Genomic DNA, 19,901 nt, shown 5'->3' with positions numbered 1-19,901 from the left:
TTGTAGTAGTATAACGAATATGATAACTACTATTAATAAAGATAGTGGTATAGCAACAGCTACATATTTACTATGTGCCAAGCCATTTATTTAATGCTTTAAACACGTCAACTCATGTGATCTTCTTGTTACTATAATTCTCATTTTACAAATGAGGAAACAAAACTTGGGAAGTTACATTAGTAGCTCAAGGTTATAGAACTAAGTTATACAGCTAGGATTAGAACTTTGTAATATCTAACTCAGAAGGCTGTGATCTACAGGTTACCTTCATCAAATGCAGTAGTAGCTAAAAGTATGTATGAAATGATAAAGACAGAGACACAAATATATGACAATATAGATATATAGATAGATAAACTAGTATCTAGACTTAAAAATAAAGGTGATATAAACTTCGTTATACATTTCATTACAGTTGTCCCAGATTATTTTGAATAAAAATGGTTATCAGATATATTTATCTAAAGTATCCTTGGTGTAAGAACTAAAAATTTAAAAATTAAAACTAAAAATCATCATCATAAAATTAACATAATTTTATTTAAACACATTATTGATATAGTTCTCATTATCTTTCTGGAGTTGAATCTACATATTGGACAAATAAACTTTAGAAAAAAATTATGGTAGAGGGCAATCAAACAATAATAATAGGATGACATGATCGAATTTCAGAATTGGTCTTATTTGTGACATTTCTCATGTTTCCAATTATAAATTTTTTAAATATTGCTATTATCCTACATTAGTTACATATTAGTAGTAAATATGACTAGTCATAATGGTGTATTTTTAAATGTAAGGGCCAAGATATAGAAGTTCTTTAGAAAAGCAATTGCCAGTGAGTATAATTTTACATCATATCTTTAAGATTTTTTTTTTTTTAATTTTTTTTTTCAACGTTTTTAATTTATTTTTGGGACAGAGAGAGACAGAGCATGAACGGGGGAGGGGCAGAGAGAGAGGGAGTCACAGAATCGGAAACAGGCTCCAGGCTCCGAGGATCAGCCCAGAGCCTGACGCGGGGCTCGAACTCACGGACCGCGAGATCGTGACCTGGCTGAAGTCGGACGCTTAACCGACTGCGCCACCCAGGCGCCCCATGATTTTTTTAACAAAAAGGAAAGTACTATGGAGTCATACTTTGCCTTCTTTTGTTATTCTGGTCCTGGGACCACAAAATGAGACACACTGGATTAAATTAAAGAAATACATTCAGGATTTGATTGACAATACCAGACAGGCAGAGATGACCACTGAACAATATTATACAAATAATATTCTGGGTTTCATAGACATACTTTTTTTCCCCCTTCAATGAACACTAACAGGTTTATATGGTTTGTAATAAACTTGGGAAATTTATATGCTTTTGAGTCTTTACTGAAAATTCTCAGAGTTATAGAGAAATGGAATTAATATAGTGTGATTTCAAATATAAGATTTATGGCATAGCTTTCTTACCTGAGGGAAAATGCACTTCTCCTTCTCCACATATATATAATCTCACTTTCAACCATTCTTTCACCCATCTTAACATATTGTGCCACTGTTTCTTACTCATATTATTTGCTCACATGTCTCTTTTCCATGTCTGTAAAAATCCTGTGCTCAAGCTTCACACTTTGACCTCTTCCAGGAAGCCTTCTCTTATCTACATATTCAAAAGGAACTTCTTATCTCATTTAAATTATAGTACAGTATCTTTTTGTGCAGAACTTCTCATATTCATCCTTATTTTATAAACTATATGGATATATGTCTTTTTTTACCTTCTAGGTTTTAAATATATTCAAGCAAAAACTGTCCCACCATCATATTGATATCATCAAAAGCCTCATGGTATGGTTCCTTTGCAAACAATATACACTTAAGTGATTATGAAATGAATGAATGAACATACTATCTCATAAGAGATATGAAAGCTCAAATAACCTAGCAGTATTAAAAAATTAAGTAAGTAAATATTAGGTCATTAAAATGCACTACATTGTGAAATATATGCTAATGGAAATTATCTTCCTGCTTTTCTTATATCCATAAACAGAAAAATATGGTTAATAAGTTTATTTAATATTACCACATAAAATATAATACTTAGGCGAGGAATAGTCTCGAAAAAAGCAACAAATCAATTACCTTTGCTTGCACTTTCAACATGTTCCAGTTCTTCAGGAAATTTCAGGATATCCCGGTATTTTTCCTCACAAATTTCAGCAATAAAATGCAAGAGGGTTGTTTTTTGATCTGCTGACTTAGTATCTCTGATCTGGAATAAAATAACAATATTTTGGGTAATATAAATATAGATTTTTTCTTCAACAAGTGAAATAAATGAACTCAATTTATTATAATTAATTTAAAATTTAAAAAAAGTTGGTAGCTCCCTAATGGGGTCTAGCGATAGTGCTCTAGATTTTAAAATGAACACCATATTTTAAAAGAAAGATGACCCAAAAAAGAGAAACTTTAAATTTTAATATATAGATTTTAAAAGTCTAAATTATTATGGCAAAAAATGAACTATTCTCTGAGAAAAGAGCATTAATTCAAGTACTGTTAAGTACAGTCTTAGTTAATGCGTGCTTATGTTGTCAGTATTTGTATTTGCTTTATCACAGAAATGTATTACTGAAAGCTGGATTTGTTTGTGAGCTTTTATATTTATTTGTAACCATTACGGATACAAATTAATGGAAAGTAGTAAGTACATTTTTGTTTTCCTTTACTTGGATAGGCCATCAAAAAAGAAAAACTGAAAACTTCTTATGCTGATTTAAAATAGAATCTGAGGGGCGCCTGGGTGGCTCAGTCGGTTAAGCGTCCGACTTCAGCTCAGGTCACGATATCGTGGTCTGTGAGTTCAAGCCCCGCGTCGGGCTCTGGGCTGATGGCTCAGAGCCTGGACCCTGCTTCCGATACTGTGTCTCCCTCTATCTCTGCCCCTCCCCCATTCATGCTCTGTCTCTCTCTGTCTCAAAAATAAATAAAACGTTTAAAAAAATTAACAAAATAGAATCTGAGCACATAATTGTAATGACTTTTGTCCTGTTTACATATGGTATTTCTTTTTCAGAGACAACTTTAGAAAAGAGATGCTATAGTTAGAATGATAAAAATCTTTAAAATATAGGATAAAATATCTATGATGAAAATCTAAGCTTTGTCTTTACTGTAACACTCATACTAGACTAAGCTGCAAAAGAAATCAAGGATTTACCTACAAACAAAGGATAAATATAGAATAAAGTATAAAGTTTTCTCATTTTTATTGGATGTTTTAATTCTATAATCCTTAGATGATGGGTTTTCCTACTGATAGTCATACTGATACAGGGTTTTTAGCTTTAAGGATAACTCTGTTTAGAATAAATGTATACTCTTCCCCAACAGGTTTATGAAAGGCTGTGGAAGATAAGGAATTAACAGAAGAATTTAATATTTACTGTTTTAGTGACTGAGGAAAAAAATCACATTTAAACAATCAGACCCATACTGAATCTGTTCGTTACTACAGCTTTTTAACAATTATTTATGTCGCTGTGATATGAAGAACTTAAAAGAAATACTAGTGTCAGTCTCAAAACAAAGCCACAGGAGGCATTATGTTGACAAGTCAGGTGGTGACAAGGTCATGATGATTTCTTTTAGAATTTCTGGGATTATTTTATCCCACATAGGTGAAATATTTAAAATTTTGCATTATCTTGTTGCTCCCCCTAACAATTTCAAGTACTACAAGGCTGAAATGACACAATTTAAGGACAAGCTATAAATAAGAACAAACAGCATCAAAACTTCAAGGGCAACTTGTGTTAACCAAGGTGTTTACTCTAAAGGATTCAATGGGAGGCTCATTTTCCTAAAGAGAGGTCTTTACCTGGGATTATGGTGGTATATGTTTTACTAAGTGCATCATTTTCAGAGTATGCTGGATATTACAAATTAAAAGAAAGTTCACATTTTCTTTTTTTCTTACAAAATATTTGAATTCCTAAATCTTAAAAACATTAGTTGCTTAGGTAAAATAGAAGGTACATCTTTCTGAAGGAAAAGAAATTGACCTATATTTTATAAACTCTGTGGAGACTATACAGATGCACACACACCACCACCACCACCAACAACAACAAAAACCTACCTAATTTGTCAGGACATCAAACTGTACAAATACATATATTGAAGTATTTTATTTTATTATTTCTTAATATTTATTTAGAAAAATAGAGCATGAGTGGGGGAGGGCCAGAGAGAGACGGAGACACAGAATCTGAAGCTGGCTCCAGCCTCCAAGCTGTCATCACAGAGCTTGACACGGGGCTCAAAACCCAGAAACTGCAAGATCATGACCTGAGCCAAAGTCAGATGCCCAACTGAGCCACCCAGGTGCCCCTATATTTAAGTATTTTAAATGCACATGGCCAATACTGGAAAGGAAAACACAAAAATAGAAAAATAGCATTGTGCTCATATGTCAATTTTATGGGTGATTTGAAAACCAGCTTTTGGCATGTATATTTATGAAAGCTTAATTTTCAGAAACAGCTTTTAATTAATAAATATTTATTCAGAATCAGGTCCATTAACTTAATTTCTGTTAAGAAATTTAGTAAAATCAATGGTTACATTCCAAAAAGATAAATGAAACATAACATTTTGGTTAAATAAATATCTTGGTATCTTTGTTCAAATCAGAAAGACCTGCAGGCAAAGCATGGATATGCTTTAAAAAAAAACCTGTAATATCCCCTTCAAAGCATGGACAAACATGGACAAGTGCTTGTTTTGTCAAACCGAGAAATATCTTAGTTGTTATGGGAAACAAATTGGTAAATCTGTATTGCAATATTTATTTTTTAAATAACTTCACACAGACAGTCTATTTTAAGGTTTCAAACTGGCAGGGAATAATTGTGACAAATATGTATTCTTTATAATTTTTCTCTATATGTATGACCCTTAGCCCAGCCATTTAAAAATAAATATATACTGTTAAAATAAAGGGGAACATAATTTTTACTTATTAAAGTATGTTTGCTTTTTATTACCATGTCTTCAGCCTCTCTTACTGCATCTGCACCATTCATGCATTAGGCATTCTCTCTCTCTCTCTCTCAGGACCTATTGTATTGTTCAATGTCAGCACAGAAGGCAACCAAGAACATTCACCTTCATAAGTTCTAATGGTTAATGGCATTTATCCAATAATTTGCTCTTCCAAGTACACTAGTTGGATATATACATCTCTTGGGGTAATATAATCTAATATGAATATGTGTAAAATCGCTTCCAAAAAGTTTGAGTTAGTTGATTAAGAAATAAAACTGGTTTCCATTTGATATCTAGTTAACTTTAAATTATGATAATTTTATATTAACATCAAATATTCTAATAATACTTGTCCAGATTGCCCAAATCTCAGTAGTGGCAATACTGTCAACATTTCAAGGTTTGCTTCCACCAGGAGCCAAGTGCCTTTTGGCAACCCTGCCTGTGATTTCCCTGTCTCCCTCTCACCAGCCACAATTAGGCATAAGTACAAGATAGATATGTGACTTCTCTTTATAAGGTACAAAATGATGATGGAAAAAATACTCACCCTATAATCTTATGTCTTGTATATATTGCCACATAATAAAAATACAAACAGCGGTTCCAGAAATTGGAAATTGAAAGAGTTAAAAATGCTTTATAATATTTTAATAAGTTGAGTCATCAGCTAATGACAACAATAAAAGGAAGATAGAGCAATTCACTATAGTCACTGATAAAGTACCATCAGTTAATAAAATATAGAATGATTTTAATTATAATCATATGACCAATAAACGTTCCTCATAAAGATTAATAACTAAATTTATACTAATTGTATCTACCTAATCTTTAATAGCTTTCTGAAATGGTACATGAATCTAAGATACCTATGACAGAATAGCAAATATCTATAGCAAATTTGGATAGTTTCTCTTTTTTCTTATAAAAATGAATGCTATATTATGAAACATAGTGTTTGCATTTGACATGTTCCAATATATTTCAACCACTATAGGTTAGGCAGATAGCAAGATATTTGAATAACTAATTGCCATGTAAGAGATTTTTTATTTTAAATACTTTCATTCAAGCCTGAAAATCTAGTATTTGCCCTATCTTTGAAATTAGGCAGTTCTGAGCACATAGAAGCCAGCACACAGAGAGCCTGAGACAACATTTTAATCATGTACATTTGCCACACTCAATCTTTTTGTGAAGGACCCCGTCTGTAGGTAATTTTCTCCTCTTCTGAGATTTAAGCCTATTTCTTCTTGCTCTGTCCTCAGTGGGAACTGAAAATAACTGGTCACTGTCCTCTGTATAACCACCTCTCACAGTGAAAGCTCCCTTCTCAATGTGTTCTGTTCTTTAAACTAAACAATTTTAGTAAATTTAGCCTCTCCACACAGATCTTACTTTTCAGATGTTTTTTTTTTTGAAAAGAATCCACTCAAAGTTCTCATTACAAAGTCTCCCCTCTTCTACTAGAAAAGCCTAAAAACTTCTTTGTTTTGCATACAAGGCTCTTTGAGAGCTGTCCCTTGCCTACCTTTCTAATATGTCCTCTGCTGCTTTTTGAGGCATGCCCATCTCTTTGTTCTGATTACAAATGCATGAACATACCATTTGATGTCATACCATTATGCTTTTCCACATCTTGTTCTCTCTAGATGCCCCCTCCTTCTCCCTTCTTTTTTCTGTCAGGTGAATACCTACTTGTATTTCACGACTATTCAACTATCAACATCTGTTTGAAGACTTTTCTATCTTAGGAATAATTAATGCCTTTTTTGAGCCATTTTCCTTCACTATAAACATTTTAACACAGTAGGTTTTTTTTTCCAATCAATATGAGCTCTTTCAAGGTTAGAGACCCTCCCTGTTTTCTTAATTTTTATCCAAAGTACCTGGGAGAATGCTAAAGCATACTATGTAGGCAATATACGTTTCTGAATGAAGATTTTTCCCCACATAAGTTCTCACTTGTGTGGGTTATAAGAGTAATACTTCTAAATTAAACTCTATTCGTGTGTGTGTGTGTGTGTGTGTGTGTGTGTGTGTGTGTGAGTGAGTGTACACACACACCCATACATATACAGAAAGGTTGATTACAAAGCCCAGACTTTTCTAGGACATCATATTTGTTGAGAGTTAGGTGGGAGTGAGTGCTAGAATAAAGTTATCTTGTGTCTCTTAGGAATGGAGCACCATATGGTTGTAAGCTAAGCAAGTTAGAAGCAAAGCAAATATAAATATAGAAGTACATCCAGTGATCCGCTGTGGGCTATGGATTGTGCTGAACAATAAAGGTCAGAGACAAATGATGCATGGTACCTTTGAAATCTCAGGGAGCTCAGAATTTTGGGAAAAAACACAAAATTGTACAGAAAAGAGAAGATATAGGAGAGTAATTTGGTGGCAAATATTAAGGACTGCTAAAAGGAAAATAACTAGGATATAAGTAAAAAAGGTGAAGAAAACAAATTCAAGACACATTGTGAAGACAAACAGGATTAAGTCAGTGAAAAAGAATATTTGGAATGAGGGAAAGGGAAAAATCAAGTTTTAAACTCTGGTGATTAAATTAATGAGTGATCATGTTGGTGACAAAGAAAGTGATGACTCTCAAATGGGCTCACTTTAGGAAGGAGGTGGTAGCTCATCTTTTATACGTAAGTGGTGACTATGTGGAGATAATGTATGAGAAGGTAGAATGGCATTCCACTTTCTCTGCTTCATTTTATCCTATATGATTCAACCTATGCATGCTTCTTGAAAATGAATATGAGCATGCTACTCTCTTCCCTCAATGAATCCAATGGTTCTTTACAACTTATGTAATAAAATTCAAATTTCTAATCAGAATAGTTACTGAGCACAGACTTTGGATTCAGACAGAAATGGGTTTGAACCTTGACACTACCATTCACTAGCTGTATGACCTTGGGGAAGTTACTTAGACATTTTATGTCTCAGCTTTTTTATCTATAACATAGGCATTAGATAAGTACGTATAATCAAAGAATTACAGAATTGATTAAGATAATGTATTATCATGACCATGATCATTATCCAGATTAAAAGTGAGGAGAGCCTACTTTAGCTTTTCATCTTCACAAAGAGTAAGTTATTGCCACAACCTGAAAGGTCCTCAGTGATCCGGCCCCATTACCACAGTGATTGTGTCTCTAGTTATTATCTGTTAGTATCCCCTTCAACCATGCTTGCTTCCTACCTCTTTGAAATCACCACACATGTGTCTTATTCAGAGCCTTTGCTAGTGCTTTCTGAGTGGAAGCTTTCACTTTTACTTTTAGCATGGCTAGCTCCTTCCCTTCTTTTAAGACCTATACTCAAAAGTCACTTTCTCATTCTAAACAAAAACTTGCAATCCATTCTCCCTTACTTCCTCTTACGTCCTCCCACCTTTACTTTTATCCATAACACTGAGCTCGAATATATTATATTTTCTATTTACTTATTTAGTCTCAAATATACCATATACTCCATTTACTTATTTACTCATTCTTATTGCTCTCCACTAGAATATTATCTACACAAGTACGGGGATTTGTTGATCTGCTCTGTTCACATTTACATACACACCATCTAGAACAATAGCTCACACATAATAGGCACTTAATACATATTTGTTGAATTATGAATGGGTGAAGAGTTCTATCCATTTGCTTCAGTTATTCATGACCTTAGTTCTTCAGAACCTTAGATGTTCTTCTTTCATCAGATGGTAGTATGATCATTTAAGGGTAAAAGGAACCAACATCTGTTACCCATCTATCAGGTGCCTATGGGTCAGAGACTTTGAGAAGTGCTTTATATGCATAACCTTTGTGTGTGTAGTCAATTTAAATATTTACTGCAACTTAGAAGATAGCAGCAGAGTAGGAGGATGCTAGGCTTGCCTCATCTCATGAATAGAACAAGATAACTATCAAACCATCCTAAATACCCCAGGAATTGACCTGAGGACTGAAAGAACAAACTCACAACTAAAAGCAGAGAAGAAGTCACATCGAAGGAAGTAGGAGGTGCAGAGACTCAGTTCTCAGAAGAGAAACAGAGCATGGCACTGCAGTGGGAATGGAGAGCCATGGTGACAGAAAGGATCAGAGACAGACTAACATATAGGGAAAATCACGGGGAAAACAAATCCGCATAGCAATTGGATTGGAAAATGAGAGGCACTGAATTTCATAACTTCTGGCAAAAAGAAGGATTTAAAGCCTGGAATTTTAAACGTCAGCGGGCTTCACTGGGATAGAGATGAGAGGGCACTGAGCTGCTTTGGGGGGGTGGGGAGGGCAGGAAAACAACCAGTGGGCACAGAGCAGGGAAACAGTGATCTGAAGAGTGCCTGAGGATCAAGGTACAGAGGTGATTTGCTTATCTCAGAGATCCATCCTGGAGAGACCCCTCCAGGAACAAGGAACAGGCAAGTGCCATTTCTCTCCCTTGCCCCACAGCATAAGTACAGAGACCTCTGTGAGGATGAGCACAGCACCAACACTCTCTATGTAACTTGCTTACACCAAGCCTTACCACCCCCCTCACTGCAATCCAGTAGAACTACCTTTATTTTTTTTTAGAAGTTCATTTATTCTTTTTTTAATATATAAAATTTATTGTCAAATTGGTTTCCATACAACACCCAGTGCTCATCCCAACAGGTGCCCTCCTCAATACCCATCACCCACCCTCCCCTCCCTCCCAACCCCCATCAACCCTCAGTTTGTTCTCAGTTTTTAAGAGTCTCTTATGGTTTGGCTCCTTCCCCTCTAACTTTTTTTTTTGTTGTTTTTTACTTCCCCTCCCCCATGGTCTTCTGTTAAGTTTCTTGGGATCCACATATGAAAAAACATATGGTATCTGTCTTTCTCTGTATGATTTATTTCACATAACATAACAATCTCCAGTTCCATCCACGTGGCTACAAAAGGCCAGATTTCATTCTTTTTCGTTGCCACGTAGTGTTCCAATGCATATATAAACCACAATTTCTTTATCCATTCGTCAGTTGATGGACATTTATGCTCTTTCCATAATTTGGCTATTGTTGAAAGCACTGATATAAATAAGGGGGTACAAGTACCCCTATGCATCAGCACTCCTCTATCCCTTGGGTAAATTCCTAGCAGTCCTATTGCTGGATCATAGGGTAGATCTATTTTTCATTTTTTGAGGAACCTCCACACTGTTTTCCAGAGCGGCTGCACCAGTTTGCATTCCTACCAACAGTGCAAGACGGTTCCCGTTTCTCCACATCCTCGCCAGCATCTGTAGTCTCCTGATTTCCTCATTTTAGCCAATCTGACTGGTGTGAGGTGATATCTGAGTGTGGTTTTGATTTGTATTTCCCTGATGAGGAGCGACGTTGAGCATGTTTTCATGTGCTTCTCGGCCATATGGATGTCTTCTTTAGAGAAGTGTCTATTCATGTTTTCTGCCCATTTCTTCACTGGATTATTTGATTTTTGGGTGTGGAGTTTGGTGAGCTCTTTATAGATCTTGGATACTAGCCCTTTGTCCAATATGTCATTTGCAAATATCTTTTCCCACTCTATTGGTTGCCTTTTGGTTGTGTTGATTGTTTCGTTTGCAGTGCATAAGCATTTTATCTTCATGGGATCCCAATAGTTCAATTGTGCTTTTAATTCCCTTGACTTTCGGGATGTGTCAACTAAGAAATTACTACAGCTGAGGTCACAGAGGTTGTTTCCTACTTTCTCCTCTAGGGTTTGGATGGTTTCCTGTCTCACATTCAGGTCCTTTTTCCATTTTGAGTTTATTTTTGTGAATGGGGTAAGAAAGTGGTCTAGTTTCATCATTCTGCATGTTACTGTCCAGTTCTCCCAGCATCATTTGTTTAAGAGACTGTCTTTTTTCCATTGGCTGTTTTTCCTGCTTTATCAAAGATTAGTTGGCCATACTTTTGTGGGTCTAATTCTGGGGTTTCTATTCTATTCCATTGGTCTATGTGTCTGTTTTTGTGCCAGTACCATGCTGTCTTGATGATTACAGCTTTGGAGTAGAGGTTAAAGTCTGGGATTGGGATGCCTCCCACTTTGGTCTTCTTCTTCAATATTACTTTGGCTATTTGGGGCCTTTTGTGGTTCCATACAAATTTTAGGATTGCTTGTTCTAGCTTCGAGAAGAATGCTGGTGCAATTTTGATTGGGATTGCATTGAATGTGTAGACAGCTTTGGGTAGTATTGACATTTTGACAATATTTATTCTTCCAATCCATGAACACAAAATGTTTTTCCATTTCTTTATATCTTCTTCAATTTCCTGCATAAGCTTTCTATAGTTTTCAGCATACACATCTTTTACAACTTTGGTTAGGTTTATCCCTAGGTATTTTATGATCCTTGGTGCAATTGTGAATGAGATCAGTATCTTTATTTGTCTTTCTGTTGCTTCCTTGTTAGCGTATAAGAATGCAACTGATTTCTGTACATTGATTTTGTATCCTGCAACTTTGCTGAATTCATGTGTCAGTTCTAGCAGATTTTTGGTGGAGTCTATCAGGTTTTCCATGTATAATATCAACTCATCAGCAAAAAGTGAAAGCTTGACTTCATCGTTGCCAATTTTGATGCATTTGATTTCCTTTTGTTGTCTGATTGCTGATGCTAGACCTTCCAACACTATGTGAAACAACAGCAGTGAGAGTGGACATCCCTGTCATATTCCAGATGTCAGGGGGAAACCTCTCAGTTTTTTACCATTGAAGATGATATTAGCTGTGGGCTTTTCATAAATGGCTTTAATGATGTCTGTATGTTCCTTCCATCCCGCCTTTCTCGACGTTTTTATTCAGAAAGGATGCTGAATTTTGTCAAATGCATTTTCTGCATCAATTGACAGGATCTTATGGTTCTTATCTTTACATTTATTAATGTGATGTATTACATTGAATGATTTGTGAATGTTGAACCAGCCCTGCAGCTCAGGAATGAATCCCACTTGATCATAGTGAATAATTCTTTTTATATGCTGTTGAATTGGATTTGCTAGTATCTTGTTGCAAATTTTTGCATCCATATTCGTCAGGGATATTGGCCTGTAGTTCTCTTTTTTTGCTGGGTGTGTCCCTGGTTTGGGAATCAAAGGAATGCTGGCTTGAGAAGGATAGTTATTACTTATGCTTTAAATGTCTGGTAGAATTCCTCAGGGAAGGAATCTGGTCCTGGATTCTTATTTGTTGGGAGATTTTTGATAACTGATTCAACTTCCTCGTTGGTTATGGGTCTGTTCAAATTTTCAATTTCTTTCTGTTAGAGTTTTGGAAGTGTGGGGTGCTTAAGAATTTGTCCATTTATTCCAGGTTGTCCAGTTGTTTGGCATATAATTTTTCATAGTATTCCCTGAGAATTGCTTGTATTTCTGATCGATTGGTTGTAATAATTCCATTTTCACTCACGATTTTATCTATTTGGGTCATCTCCCTTTTCTTCTTGAGAAGCCTGGCTAGAGGTTTATCAATTTTGTGTATTTTTTCAAAAAACCAACTCTTGGTTTCATTGATCTGCTCTAAAGGTTTTTAGATTCTATATTGTTTATTTCTGCTCTGATCTTTATTATTTCTCTTCTTCTGCTGGGTTTTGGGTGTGTTTGCTGTTCTGTTTCTATTTCCTTTAGGTGTGCTGTTAGATTTTGTATTTGGGATTTTTCTTGCTTCTTGAGATAGGCTGGATTGCAATTTATTTTCCACTCCCACTGCCTTTGCTGCATCACAAAGCGTTTGGATTGTTGTATTTTCATTTTCATTTGTTGCCATATAATTTTAAATTCCTTCTCTAATTTCCTGGTTGACCCATTCATCCTATAGTAGGGTGTTCTTTAACCTCCATGCTTTTGGAGGTTTTCCAGACTTTTTCCTGTGGTTGACTTCACATTTCATAGCATTGTGGTCTGAAAGTGTTCATGGTATGATCTAAATTCTTTTATACCTATTAAGGGCTGTTTTGTGACTCAGTATGTGATCTATCTTGGAGAATGTTCCATGTGCACTCAAGAAGAAAGTATATTCTGTTGCTTTGGGATGCAGAGTTCTAAATATATCTGTCAAGTCCATCTGATCCAATGTATCATTCAGGGCCCTTGTTTCTTTTTGATTTTGTGTCTAGATGATCTATCCATTGTTGTAAGTGGAGTATTAAAGTCCCCTGCCATGACCCCATTCGTATCAATAAGGTTGCTTATGTTTATGATTAATTGTTTTATATATTTGGGGGCTCCTGTATTTGGCGCATAGACATTTATAATTGTTAGCTCTTCTTGATGGATAGACCCTGTAATTATTATATGATGCCCTTCTTCATCTCTTGTTACATCTTTTAATTGAAAGTCTAGTTTGTCTGATGTAAGTATGGCTACTCCAGCTTTCTTTTGCCTTCCAGTAGCATGATAGATAGTTCTCCATCCCCTCACTCTCAATCTAAAGGTGTCCTCAGGTCTAAAATGCATCTCTTGTAGAGAGCAAATAGATGGGTGTTGTTTTCTTATCCATTCTGATACCCTATGTCTTTTGGTTGGTGCATTTAGTCCATTTACATTCAGTGTTATTATAGAAAGATATGGGTTTAGAGTCATTGTGATTTCTGTAGGTTTCATGCTTGTAGTGATGACTCTGGTACCTTGTGGTCCTTGAAACATTTCACTCACAGAACCCCCCTTAGGATCTGTTGTAGGGCTGGTTTAGTGGTGATGAATTCCTTCACGTTTTGTTTGTTTGGTAAGACCTTTATCTCTCCTGTTCTGAATGACAGACTTGCTGGATAAAGGATTCTCAGCTGCATAATTTTTCTGTTCATCACATTGAAGATTTCCTGCTATTCCTTTCTATGCTGCCAAATTTCAGTTGATAGGTCTGCTATTATCTTTATATGTGTCTACCTTTGCATGTTAAGGCCCGTTTATCCCTAGCTGCTTTCAGAATTCTCTCTATATCCTTGTATTTTGCAAGTTCCACTATGATATGTCATGCAGAAAATAGATTCAAGTTACGTCTGAGCAGAGTCCTCCGTGCCTCTTGGATTTAGATGCCTTTTTCCTTCCCCAGGTCAGGTAAGTTCTCAGCAATAATTTGTTCAAGTACACCTTCAGCCCCTTTCTCTCTCTCTCTCTTCCTCTTCAGCAATTCCTATGATACAGATATTGTTGCATTTGATTCCATCAATTACTTCTCTAATTCTCCCCACACAATACTGGATATTTTTTTTCTTTTTCTCAGCTTCCTCTTTTTTCCATAATTTTATCTTCTAATTCACCTATTCTCCCCTCTGCCTCTTCAATCTGTGCCGTGGCCACCTCCATTTTATTTTGCACCTCACTGATATCATTTTTTAGCTCCTCATGACTATTTCTTAGTCCCTTGATCTCTGTAGCTATAGATTCTCTTCTGTCCTCTACGCTTTTCTTAAGCCCAGCGATTAATTTTATGATTATTATTCTAAATTCTTGTTTTGTTATATTGTTTAAACTTTTTTGATCAATTCGTTAGCTGTTGCTACTTCATGGAATTTCTTTTGACGAGAATTCTTCTATTTCATCATTTTCAATAGTTCTGGGGTGGTTCCAAACTTCACGGCACTTCCCCTGTGCTGTCTGGAGTAACTTGTGTTGGTGGGCAGGTTCACAGTCAGACCAGATGTCTGTCACAACCCACCACTGGGGCCACAGTCAGACTGGTGTGTACCTTATCTTCCCCTCTCCCAGGGGCCGGACTCACTGTGGAGTGGTATGGCCCGTGTGTGGGCTAGTTGTACACTGCCAGGCTGTGGTGCTGCTTTTATTGGATCTGGCATATTAGCCGGGGTGGATCCGCAAGGTGTACAAGGGGTGGGAGGGGCAGGTTTAGCTTCCTTTGCTGTAGGTGGTCCCCTGCGGGAGGGGCCCTGCAGCACCAGGAGGGAGACAGACCAGTCAAAGGGATGGATTCACAGAAGCACACAATTGGGTGTTTGCATGGTGCAAGCAAGTTCGATGACAGGAACTGGTTCCCTTAGGGATTTTGGCTGGGGGATGGGAGAGGGATATGGTGCTTGCCAGCACCTTTCTTCCCCACCAAGTTGAGCTTTGTCCTCCAGGGCTCAGAAACTCTCCCTCCCGCTGTCTTCTTGCTCTCCCCACTGAGAGCAGAGCTGTTGACTTTTAACATTCCAGATGTTCAGTCCCGCTGGCTGTCAGAACTCATGCAGTCTGGCCCCTCCACTTTTGTAAGCCAGACTGCGGGGCTCTGCCTTGCAGGGTGGGCTGCCCCTCCACTGCCCTGGGCTCCCTCCCGCCAGTCCATGTAGCATACCCTGCCTCTCCACCCTTCCTACCTTCTTCAGTGGGTCTCTTGTCTACACTTGGCTCCGGAGAGTCTGTTCTGCTAGTCTTATGGTGGTTTTGTGGGTTATTTAGGCAGATGTGGGTGGAATCTAAGTGATCAGCAGGATGAGGTGAGCCCATCATCCTCCCACACCGCCATCTTCCCCTCGCTCATTTAGAACTGCCTTTATCAATCATGCTTGCCTCAGTCCCCTGTTGGTGGGTCCCCTGCCCCAGAAGACCAGCTCAAACCCCTACTCACAGAGCATCTTCTGACTCAGGAGTTCTACGGAGCCTCAGTTCTCACATTGGTGCCTACAGGTTTAATTTCACAAGGAGACCAGAACGTGCCTATATTTAACTGCACCACATTCAGGCCAGGGACCAAATACTACCCACAACAGGCAAAGAGAGACTCTGCGGACCACAGGCCTGAAGGATAAAGCAGCAAGGACAAAACAGCGGAGCACACACAGTGCACAGCAGAGACACTCCCAGAAGTGCCAGGCCCTGGGGAATACGGGACACCAAACTGCAGGGCACTATAGGACCTCTAATTTATAAGACCACTACCCTCAACAACAGGAGACAGAGCTGACATTCCTAACATACAGAAAAAAGCACAGAGACTGAAACATAATGAGAAGACAGAGAAATTTATCCCAGGTGAAAGAACAAGAAAAAGGTCATGGCCAGAGATCTAAGTAAAACAGATATAAGTACCATGCCTGATGGAGTATTCTTGCTGGACTGAGAGGAAATCAGTGAGACCCTTAACATAGAGATAAGAAAAAAAAAGCAATCAGAGATTAAGTGTGCAATAAATGAGATTAGAAATACCATTGATGCAGAGTGCCTGGGTGGCTCACTCAGTTATGTGTCTGACTCTTGATTTCGGCTCAGGTCACCATCTCACAGTCATGGGATTGAACTCTATGTAAGGCCCCGTGCTAGGCATGTAGCCTGCTTGAGATTCTCTCCTTCCCTCTCTCTATGCCCCTCCCCACATGCACTCACTCTAAATAGATAGATAGGAAGGAAGGAAGGAAGGAAGGAAGGAAGGAAGGAAGGAAGGAAGGAACACCCTGCATGTAATGAATAGCAGGCTGGAAGAAGCAGAAAAACAAATTAATGATATATCAGACAGAGTAATGAAAAGTAATCAAGATGAACAAGAGAGAAAAAAGAATCATGCAAAATGAGAACAGACTTAGGGCACTCATGACTCCATCAAACATAATAACATTTGTATTATAGGAGTCCCAGAAGAAGAAGAGAAGAGAAAAGGGGGTAGAATTTTTATTTGAAGAAATAGTAGCTGAAAACTTCCTAATTTGGGAAAGGAAACAAATATCCAGATCCAGGAGGCACAAAAAGCCCCACCAAAACCAACAAAAGCAGAACCACACCAAGATATATGGTAATTAAATACGCAAACTATAGTGATATGGAAAAAAAAATGTTTGTCAGTTAACATAATGTTATATTAGTTTCAGGAATACTATTTAGCAATTCAACAGTTCTATACAGCACATGATACACATCAGAAGTGCACTCCTTAATCCCTATCACCTATTTAACCCATACCCCCACCTATCTCCTCTCTGGTAACCAACAATCTGTTCTCTATAAGAGTGTGGGGGTGCATGGATGGTTCTGTTGGTTAAGGTCTGACTCTTGATTCTAGCTGAGGTCATGACCTAATGGTTCCTGAGACCAAGCCCCAAGATGGGCTCTGCACTGTCAGTGCAGAGTTTGCTTAGAATTCTCTCTCTCTCTCTCAATAAATAAATAAACTTTAAAAAAAAGAGAGTGTATATTTTGGTTTGTCTGTTTTTCCCTTTGCTCATTTGTTTTCTTTAATTCTGCATATGAGTTAAATCATATGATGTTTCTCTTTCTGATTTATTTCGATTGGCATTCTACTCTCTAGTTCCATCTGTGTCTTTGCACATCACAAGATTCCATTCCTTTTTTATTGCTGAATAATATGCCATTATATACACACACATACACCACATCTTCTTTATCTATTCATCAATTGATGAATAGCCATATTTTGGCTATTGTAATTAATGCTGCAATAAACATAGAGTTTGCATGTATCCCTTTTGAACTAAAATTTTTGTATTTTTGAAGTAAATACCCAGTTGTGCAATTACTGGATCATAGGGTAGTTTTATTTTTAATTTTTGAAGGAACCTCCATATTGTTATCCACAGTGGCTGCACCAGTTTGCATTCCTGCCAACAGTGCAAGAGAGTTCCTTTTTCTATACATTCTCCCCAACACTTGTTGCTTCTTTTCTTTTTTTTTTTTTATTACTTTAGCCATTCTGACAGTATCAGGTGATATCTCATTGTATTTTCATTTGCATTTCCCTGATGAAGAGTGATAATGAACATCTTTTCATGTCTCTGTTGGCCATTTGGGTATCTTCTTTGGAGAAATGTCTGTTCATGTCTTCTGTCAATTTTTAAATCAGGTTGTTTTTTTGGGGTGTTGAGCTATATCAGTTTTTGTATATTTTGAATACTAACCTTTTATTGCATATATAATTTGGAAATATCTTCTCCTATTCAGTAGATTATCTTTTTGTTTTGATGATTATTTCCTTTGGTGTGCAAATTTATTTTTACTTTGATGTAATCCCAATAGTTTATTTTCGTTTTTGGTTCCCATGTCTTAGGAGACATCTAGAAAAATGCTTCTATAGCTGATGCCAGATAAATGACTGCTGGTGCTCTCTTCAAGGATTTGTATGATTTCTTATCTCACATTTAGGTCCTTAGTCCATTTTGAGTTTACCTTTGTGTATGGTGAAAGGAAGTGGTCTAGTTTCTTTCTTTTGCATGTAGCTGTCCAGTTATCACAACACCATTTGTTGAATATTCTATATTTTTGCCCCTGTATATTTATTTCTCCCTTGTTAAACATTAATTTGACCATATCATTGTAGATTTACTTCTGGCTTTTTTCTTCTGTTGCATTGAATTATGTGTCTATTTTTTGTCAGTCCCACACTGTTTTAATTATTACCACTTTATAACATAACTTGAAATCTTGAATTGTGATACCTCCAGTTTTTTTGTTGTTGATTTTTGAATTTTTATTTATTTATTTTGAGAGAGTGGGGGAGAGGGAGAGAGAGAGAGAGAGAGAGACAGCATGTGGAGAGACAGCATGTACACGCAAGCAGGGAGGGGTAGAAAGAGAGGGAAAGAGAGAATCCAAATCAGGCTCTGTGCTGTTAGCACAGACCCTCATGTGGGGCTAAATCTCACAAACCATAAGATCATGACCTGAGCCAAATACAAGAGTCAAAAACTTAACTGACTGAGCCACCCAGGCTCCCCTGTTTTTCCTATTTGAGTTTGCTTTGGATATCCAAGGTCTTTTGTGGTTCCACACAATTTATTTTTAATCTCAAAACAATTCAATTAGTTATTAATATACCACTTAATAAATAAGGGACTAGGTTTAGAGTGCTTAAGTAGCTTCACTTAGGTCACATGGCTAATAAGAGCTGGTAACAGAACACAGCATGATGTCTTATGAACATTGGGTGTTTAATATATACTAGACTGAATTGTCATGGGTGATGAGGAAGGTGTTCTGGAAGGAGCAGGAATACAGGGAAGGGTCATTCATGGAGAGTGGTGCTAATGAGCCTTTCTCCACTGCCCTGAACAGAATTAATAAATTCTGTTTTTGGTTTCCTAGAGTAATTTATACACACTTTAGTTATAGCATTTATTCCAGAATATATACTGTTTACATAATCAGTGTCACCTACCAAATTGTGTACTCCTTAAAAATCAAGGCTATATCGGGGCGCCTGGGTGGCGCAGTCGGTTAGGCGTCCGACTTCAGCCAGGTCACGATCTCGCGGTCCGTGAGTTCGAGCCCCGCGTCAGGCTCTGGGCCGATGGCTCAGAGCCTGGAGCCTGTTTCCGATTCTGTGTCTCCCTCGCTCTCTGCCCCTCCCCCGCTCATGCTCTGTCTCTCTCTGTCCCAAAAATAAATAAAAAATGTTGAAAAAAAAAATTAAAAAAAAAAAATCAAGGCTATATCAATATTGTTCAGTAAATGTTTGTTGAATGAATAAATGCTATAGACAGACCAAAAATACTTAGGACTGAATTGATGATTAGAGACATCTTTGGTGAATTTCAAGCACAGTTTCAGTATAGTTCTGGGGTACAAAATTAAAAATAATGGATAGTCAGAAAGGGGAAGCAATGTGTAAGGTACTTTATTCAAAATATTGACTATGGATGATATCTAGATAATACTTAGAAAAGGCAGCAGAGGTAGCAGCTGGAAAATGGTAAAGCTAGTGACATATTTTTTTACAATTACTTGTTCCAATTTACTTCAGAATATTAGGCCTGAAGATATCAGGCAATCCAAGAAATAAGAATTTAAAATAATGAGTATGGAGCATGGATGGGCATAACTACTTTACTGGTTGTCAAACCATGGTCCCTGAAAAGCAGTATCAGCATCATGTGGGAACTTGTTA

At 37.1% G+C, this 19,901-nt stretch overlaps 1 protein-coding gene across 3 annotated transcripts in view; it reads right to left on the bottom strand.

Annotated features, from left to right (window-relative positions):
• DIAPH2 (diaphanous related formin 2) overlaps positions 1 to 19,901 on the bottom strand; it is a 988,177-nt gene that overhangs the window by 458,235 nt on the left and 510,041 nt on the right. For all 3 annotated transcript variants that reach the window (XM_058714641.1, XM_058714642.1, XM_058714643.1), the window contains one exon: positions 2,143 to 2,272. In XM_058714641.1, coding sequence (XP_058570624.1) covers positions 2,143 to 2,272 — 130 coding nt within the window. The remainder of the gene's footprint in view (positions 1 to 2,142; positions 2,273 to 19,901) is intronic.

Source organism: Neofelis nebulosa, chromosome X, assembly GCF_028018385.1.
Source record: "Neofelis nebulosa isolate mNeoNeb1 chromosome X, mNeoNeb1.pri, whole genome shotgun sequence".
NCBI classification, from domain to species: Eukaryota; Metazoa; Chordata; class Mammalia; order Carnivora; family Felidae; genus Neofelis; species Neofelis nebulosa.
Note: the sequence above shows the minus strand (reverse complement) of the source record. Positions and strands in the feature narration are given on the sequence as shown.